The following is an 8,137-nucleotide window of genomic DNA, read 5'->3' on the forward strand; positions in this document are numbered from 1 at the left end:
GCTGCTGTCATTTTTACCTATCTTAATATGGAGTGAAGTTCTTTAACTGTACAAAACATAGCATAAATACCAGTAAACATTTACAGGAGCTTCACCTGCATGTCTCTTTCAAGCTGCAATAGATGGTATCTATGCCACGTGACAAAAGCTGGTCCCTCATGAGAGAAATCAACTCCTCCAAAACTCTGCTGCCCTGCACCAAGGAAAGTCTTCCTAACGGAATAATAATGAGACCACACAAAGTAGTTATAAATGGAGATATTCTCGAACTGAGGTGTGTTGCCATCTGGTCCAAAGATTTCTTCGCGTCTTCGTGTGGCAATAACGATGTCAGGATGGACTGTCACCTTGGCTTGGTGTAAGGCATTCACAAAGCGATTCCTTTCTTCAGCACTTAGATCCAAAAGATTCCTTCTGACTGTGATAATACAGAAGAAGCAAGTTACCAAAGCGATAGACGCTGAAGCCTGATCTCAGAGAACTTGTTTATAGTGTTCCTAATAATTCTGGGTAATTTTTCTTTTTCTTCAATATTAATCCTTTTTTATTGGGGAAACTCACTGAGCATAAATAGATAATGTTATTTATTTTGAGAAAATCTGAAATAAATTAAAAGAGAGCTCCAATCCTTGCAATTTTAGTACTTTTAAGAGTACTGTTACAGATTGTCTTTCTATCCTGCTAGACAAAAAAACCTATTCTTTGTCATACAAAGCTTTCAGAACTTCGTCCAATATATTTAAGGTTTCCTGTGATAGTACTCTACAAGAAATAAACGCTATAAACCAATTTATAATAATCAGAAACCCTCTGTTTCACAATTTAATGAAGAATTAATTTTTTTATTCTTGAACCTTAGAAGGAAAAATGGAAGATTCACCAGTGAATTATTATGAATTTCACACAGTACAGTATCACTTTAATCTGAGATTCTCTCTTATTTTATCTCTTTAACCTGACCTTATTAACAATTGCCGCATATTAGCCCTTTTTAGCAGTGTATCTCAAAATAATGAAAAAATGCCATTGTCCACACATTGAGAGTGAAACAAGGAGGAAAACTGACTTGTTGAAATAGCAGTGTTTCAGCATGAAGAGCTGAGTTCAGATCAACTCAGTCCTTCTTTCACCTGGTCTGAGAAAATATCTGACTAAGTTTAGACTAAGATAAAGATAGAAGTCGTCACAATTGTTATTCAATATTTACTTATTGTCCTTATAAAAAATACTGTAAAAATCCATAACTCATTGTCCAAATTAATGATCAATTATGTTGATACAAGAAGCAACAGATCTTCAACATGAATCTATACGAAGAATAAAAGTGAATTATGTTTCACTAAAAAAAATTATTCAGTGAAGGATATTTTAGCTTCTGGGAAATTGAAATAAAGTCTTTCCTGAAACATGAATTTCATCCAAGGACAGTGTATCCTGAAACATATTTTTTTGTTTGGCAGAACTGAACTGACATGAACTGAACCTCATCACTGAAGTGATGGGTTTTTAGTTTTGTTGGTTTTTTGTTTGTTTGTTTGTTTGGTTGGTTGGTTGATTTGTGGTGTTTTTGTAGTGTTTCAAGTGGAGAACTCTAATTGTCCGTGTAATTTTGATTTACATAGGCATCTTAACATTTTCATTTTTAAAGTACATGCCTGAACCGCAACAAAAAATTGTGGCTATTATTAGAGTTAGTCATGAACTGAGAAGATATGAAGACATCAAACTGCATTTTATAGCAGTTTCATAATTACTAACAGTAATCCAGTAATTGTTTCTAAAATCTGAGCAGATGTGGCCAATGGATCTGTGAATGGGCAAAAGAGGTGACCTCAACGTGGAAACTTAGAGCATAATAGGAAACTAAATTACACTTTTTAAACTCATGTTACCATGCATGATGTTTCTGATTTATTTGGTGTTTTAATGCATTGTAAATGATTTAATGTGAGAAAAGTAAAATGTGCTGTTGTACATTCCAGAAAATTACCTAAAACTGCTATTTGCCTGTCTCTATTTTTACATTAACTTCGTGTGTAACATTTATCTCTTGATTAGTCTTCAGAGTTGTTATCATTGCAAAATAGAATAGGCCAGAATATCAGAGAGTGCAGTCTGGCTTAGCAGGCCCAATTCACAAGTAATACTTTCTGCTTTCTAGCTTAGTTCTTGAAGCTCAAAGAATAGGAAAAAAAAATAAAAGATTTTTCCCATAGCCACCAAGAAGTTATTATTAAGGAATTGTTGTTAAAATTTTGATTTGGTAAGCGGTCCTTTGTTAACCCTTTCTGGGACATGCTTTTACCTCCATGGAATGTTCCCTTATCTGGTGAAAAAGTCAGTGCTGATTTCTGTTTCTGCAGAAATAAACACTGCATATTTGTGCTAGAGAGCTCTTGTTTAACATATCAACAGAACCCATTGCTCATTTTGGGGGGAATTATGGATTTTACAGGATTTCAATAGCATCTTTGAAGTTAAAAGTGTATAAATTTAAAAATAAAAATTGAAATCTTGTCCTTTCAGATGGTTTTCAGATGAGAACAAGGATCTGTCCCCAGTCCTGTTTGTCTTTTTAAATTTCCCTATAATATTCAATATTTTTCCAGTCCTGCAAGGATTTAATAACAATTTTTTAAAAAAATTAAGGAACTGGTTAGTGATATGCTAGACTTAACTGAAACTGCAGTACTGAAGAAGGGCTTACCACACCCTGGACTGATTCATTTGAGCTGTCCACAGTCATGACTAATATTTGTAAAGATATTGACAGCAGCAGGACAGTAAAAATATACCAGACCAGGTATATAGTTTAGAATTGTATTAAGGGACTTTGAATGAAAAGAACAGCTAAAATGGTCGCAAGGTATTAAACCTGTTGAGGTACATATTATTCCCAAACACACTCACAAACATACGTACAAGCATATATACATTGTTTTACTCTTAAATCCAAATAGTAACTTTTTTTTTCCAATAGAGATGCTCTATTCTTGAATGGACTTAGATGCATTGACTGGAAATTTCTTTTCTTGCTTTTAATGGATAGTAAGTATAAGTAATTTATACACATGCTGAACAGCTCCTCTAGCACCTGCCTTAACCCCTTTAGCAACATACTAAAATGCTAAATAAATGTAATGGACATTTTGTACCTTAAAGAGAACAAATCCATTAGGTACATTTAGAAGCAAGCACTGACAAAGAGCAATTTCCATGTCATATTTCTGATGCTCTTACCTATGCTGATCTGTTGGCTGCAGGTAGGTCCGGTCCAGCCAGGCCGGCAGGACCCGCAGTTGTACCCAGAGAAGTTCCCGTTGCAGCGGCAGGTTTGGTTGAAGAAGCGGATGGGCCACTGCTCACGGTCATCCCGCCCGTCGTGGATGTACTGCGGGCCGTGGGGCCGCGAGTCGACCGTCACTGGCACGCACCGGCCCCGTCCCGTGGACACGCCACACCGGTCAGTGCCGGGCCCAAACACAGGGAAATAGTCTGGGCAGCACATGCCGCTCCTCAGGGACTCAACAGTTGCGCACTGCCGAGGGAACTGAGCTCCAACTTGGCCCAACATGGTCAGAAGCAGTAGCAGGGAAAGGTGGAGCAGCGTGGGGATCCGCATGACAGCGGGTCAGGCAGAGCCGTCTTGCTCCCAGAGCTGGCTGATTTCCCCTCCTGTGATGGAACACCCAGCTCCCTTTATGGAGAGAGAGAGAAAGAGAGAGAGAAAGCACAATAAAAACAAGTGATACAAATGTCTGGGCTACCTGTTTCACCCCAGAAAATTCCTTCTAACTCTACACTTCAATACTCTATCTGAAAAGGCAAACAACTCTGACCACAGGCACTAATGTTCTTCTCATTATCTGCATGAAAGATAGCAAATAAGTAGATCTATATTTGCTTACTAACTTCTAAATTCTTCCAAAATGTTCATGCACATTTTACACTTGCCAGACACATTTGCTTCACTATCACAAAGTTCTAAAACCTAAGGCACCAGTTTTCTGAAATTTTTTTTTCTGCCCCTCCTTCCCTCCCGCCGTTCATGTCTTTTCTGCATTTAACTAGTATATCTTGTTCTCCCCTCAGTTTTCTTGCTGTTCTCCAGTGCCAGCTCCAACATAAAGTGAAGCTATATTTCCTTATGCATTGTACCTGTTTTCTCTTCGTGGTACCTCTCCACTGCTGAGATCTTGTTCTATCTCTGCACGTCCTATGACTGTCTAACCTGAAATAAGCAGGGCTAATTTCTCTCCTGGTTCAGTCTGCCTGCTAATCCTTCTTGTACCAACACAGAATGGCTTGGCCTCACCCTCCTTCCTCTCTTAATCCCCTTTCTACTTCAGTGCATTTCTCTGGACTTTAAGTACTTGAACAGCACATGATTTCTTTCATGCTTATCTCCTTGTGATTTTACAAGTTTTAGCAAAGGTCAGAGACAAATACTTGAATTCAAAACAGAACAAATGTGAAGTTGGTTTTTGTTTGTTGGTTTTTTTTTTAATTACTTGCAAAGAAAGACTCATTTGAAAGCAGACAAAGAACAGTGGGGAAAATCACATTTAATAGACACTTAGAAAAAGTTCTTAAGATGGCATTTTCAAGATCAGGCTGAAGTAAGTGACTAAGCAATGTTATTTATAAAATTAAATACTCCAAATTTTAAACTTGAAGCTTTAATTTAATGATTTATTTAATACTAAAATAAAAAGACAATTATCATATTCAAATTTTGTGAAATACTAAGTTCTGAGCAGGTGCTATGAAGGGTAGTCAAACAAAGAAATTGAAAAATCTCTTAAATAAAAAAAATGCTTCTTTAATCGCTGCAAGGATGATTTCTGCTGTGCAAAAATGACCTTATTCAAGTTATTACCCTCTTTCTTAGCTTTCAATAAGGATGGATGTCAGGGAGGTGGAGATATGTCAAGTAGGGTGAAGATATGTCAAGAAACATCTTAACTGGCATCAAGACAAAACATTAACAAGTTTTCTGGGAAAAGGTTCAATCACACTGTAACTGACATCAAGCAGGAGATGGATTACCTACTCTGTCTGCTTCCTTATATGCAAGTCATAATGCGAGAGTGCACCCAATTCTGGCAGAAAAAAGAAACTGGTTTTTTTGTGTTTTTATTCTTGCCAACCAGCCATGCACCAGAGCAGCGAACCTTGCCCCCGGTGCCTTGTATAATTCAACATGCTTGCTTCAGGGTAGGACCTAGATTTTTAGTACACTTCTCTGTCTCTGTAATTCAGTCTCCATTTGCAGACAGTAATATTTCCTAGTCCTCAAATGAACCTCTTTTCTATTCTAACTTTCACTCATTCTGCATTTTAGCCTATATTCTCTTCTTTACTAGCTTAGCCTGCTTCTTTCCAAGCTTAAACCTTTTCTCTTTGAACAGGTCTATTGGGATACATGTGACACAAATTCACTGTTTTCTCATCAGCAGGTAAACAAGAGCTGGTAAAAAAACCTCTTGAGATTTTATCTGAAAAGAACTTAAAGTTCAAAGAAGAAGCATACAGGTTTTCACCATGAATATTTAGCAAATACAGCAAATTCATAATAAGCTTTAAAGGGATAAATGCTGCTCCTTAGACAAGGCCCCAGTAAAACAGAGCAAACAGATGTACTGACTGGGGTTTCCTGGCATCACAAAACTTCCCCTTATAATGGTGTACATGATTTAGGTCTTTTGTAAACCTCTTGCACAGAAAACACCTATGAATATTGTATGACAGAGATGCACTGCTGAGGATCATATACCTTCTTTGCCCCCTGATGTTCCCCTGGGTTTCCTGTTGGAAATCTTGCTGAACTGTTTGGTGGAACGCAATCCTTTTTATAATCTTTATTTTGATGTTCTTGCCATTTGAGATATATTGCGTTTAAAGACTCCTGCTCCCCTACTGTGCCTGGAATGATTTGATCTTGGAGATTATCCAAATGCACATCTGTGTTTCTGTGTCTCAGTTCAGAAAGGGCTTGTCCACAAAAGCAAGATAATGAGGAAGAAGTCAATGTGTGAACACCTAGCTCAATAATTGCCTGTGTGGACTAAAAGACCCAAAAGAGAATTATTTAATATGCTATATGTTTCCATATACCTTGCACCATTCTCTCTTTTTTTTTTTAACATTAGTTCTTGATGCTGAGAACAGCTCTTGATGCAAACACAAAAGGTTTAGATGTGGTCTGTACCCTAATCTACTGCAGAAGGTTATAAAAATCCAGCCAGTTCTATTTGTGCTTGATAAAACCTGAGGTACTGATTCTGCTTCATCCCATGCCATCAGGTCTACATCGAACATCAGTTCTCTGGGAGCTACCCAGTGGTCTTTACTAAGAGTTGGAATACAGGCATCTGTTTGTTTAAAGTATAAGAGCACAGTGTGCATTCAGAAGCTCCATTCTTTAACACATGGAAAGACATGTGATTGTAATGATACTGCTACATGCATTTTTCTTCCTATGAAACAGTACCTTTAAGAAGCATTAAAGGTCAGTACCAGGAAACAGATTGTTATCAATGGCACTCATGGAGCATATACAGCAGAAGATGATTGCCTAAGTATGTAGACTCTCTCTTTGTAGTTCTTCAGTTGTCATAGGCTTATTCAGTTCTACACATTTGAATGAGTAAATTACATTTTGAGTCTTGGTCTATTTCTTCTATTTTAGCTGGTATATTCTAAGAGTACTATGCAAGATTACTGTAAAAGAGAGCATAACTTAAATAATTGTTTCTATTTTCATGAAGAGTAAGGTAAAAAAATAAAATAAGACTGTACCAGTTGAATGTTTTTCTAGCATACTATAAGCAATAATCAGTTAAAACTACTGTCTCAAGGAATCACTAGACAGCTGCAGACTTCACAATGGAAATGATGCTGGAGTTTCATTAACAGAACATGTGAATGCAAAAAAGCATTCATTTACAAATAAATTGTAAATGAATGAGCAACAAACAACAGTGATGTTAATTGATCTGCAACCTTTAATTTTCTGCTTCTATTCAGAAATATAAGCAATGAGAAACTTATTGCTGAAAATCTTTTACTGATATTAAGACTTGCAGTGAAATTGAAACAAGATTTTCTTACTGATATTTATCTTGCAAACTGTAGAAGTATGTAATCACAAGGAGAACATAATTTCATTTTTCCCACAAACCTTAGGTCTTAGTAAATTACTTTGAGTTAGAATTAATGAGTGCAGCTACGGGCATCTAAACCTCAATGCTCTGTCAAATAACCAATTTGCTGTAGTAGGAAGACAGTGGACCATCCCCAGATAATGCAAATCATCACAGTCCCATTGGTTTTAATAAGACATAGAATTACTGTCTGGTGGAGGGAGCTTGGCTCATTTGTGTAGGTTAACCTTCAGCAGGCTTATTTACTGACGAGTACTACAAAAATAATGCTGACTGTTACAAGGAGTACTTCCCAGATAATTCTACTATGTACTGTGCTTGTCTATGTTATCTCCCTTTTTGTTAGACAATTGAAAACCAAACCAGTAGTGAATATGAAACTGCACTTAGTGCAACCTTATGAAATCAAAAATACCATTCCAATGAATAGAAATAAAAATATTTCTTTTTTACATTTGTTTGGAGTGAGCATAAGGTTTTCACACATTCATTAAATTTTTTCATCTCTTCCTGGTGCCATATGTTGTGTCAGATATGGGAAGTCACATTGTATCTAAGACATATCTCAGACATGTAGGAATATTATTCATTTTTCTAAGAAATCATGCATATACTGCACTGTACTCTACTGCAAGATTTAACTATGGACTAATTTTAATTAAAGGAATATTAGTTAGTCACTTTTCTTATTGAAAACTTTCTCATCTTCATCAAGCAGACTAATGATTCTTACTAAGTACTTAAATTACTCTCTGAGAGTAGGACTCATATTTTTATCAAGTACTTAATTTTTTCTTGCAAATAAGGTAAATTCTAAATTCTACTTCCATTTTGAGAGAATATGTATACCTTTCTTGAAAGCTGGACCAACTATAACTCCATGTATAGGAAAGATAAATGAAGCAAAGAAGAAGATTTTTATCAGAAGTTTTGATAACCTGATTAAAGAAAGCAAAATTAAATAAAATAAA

The 8,137-nt window shown here is 36.3% G+C and overlaps 1 protein-coding gene across 1 annotated transcript in view; it reads right to left on the minus strand.

Annotated features, from left to right (window-relative positions):
- Positions 1-3,623, minus strand: part of TYRP1 (tyrosinase related protein 1) — a 9,865-nt gene extending 6,242 nt beyond the window's left edge. Inside the window, exons 1-2 of the mRNA XM_005420871.1 lie at positions 3,241-3,623; positions 96-418 (exon numbers count right to left, since the gene is read on the minus strand). Coding sequence (XP_005420928.1) covers positions 96-418; positions 3,241-3,622 — 705 coding nt within the window. The 5' untranslated portion in view covers position 3,623. The remainder of the gene's footprint in view (positions 1-95; positions 419-3,240) is intronic.
- Positions 3,624-8,137: the final 4,514 nt, after the last annotated feature.

Source organism: Geospiza fortis, unplaced genomic scaffold (assembly GCF_000277835.1).
Source record: "Geospiza fortis unplaced genomic scaffold, GeoFor_1.0 scaffold12, whole genome shotgun sequence".
In the NCBI taxonomy this organism is placed as follows: Eukaryota; Metazoa; Chordata; class Aves; order Passeriformes; family Thraupidae; genus Geospiza; species Geospiza fortis.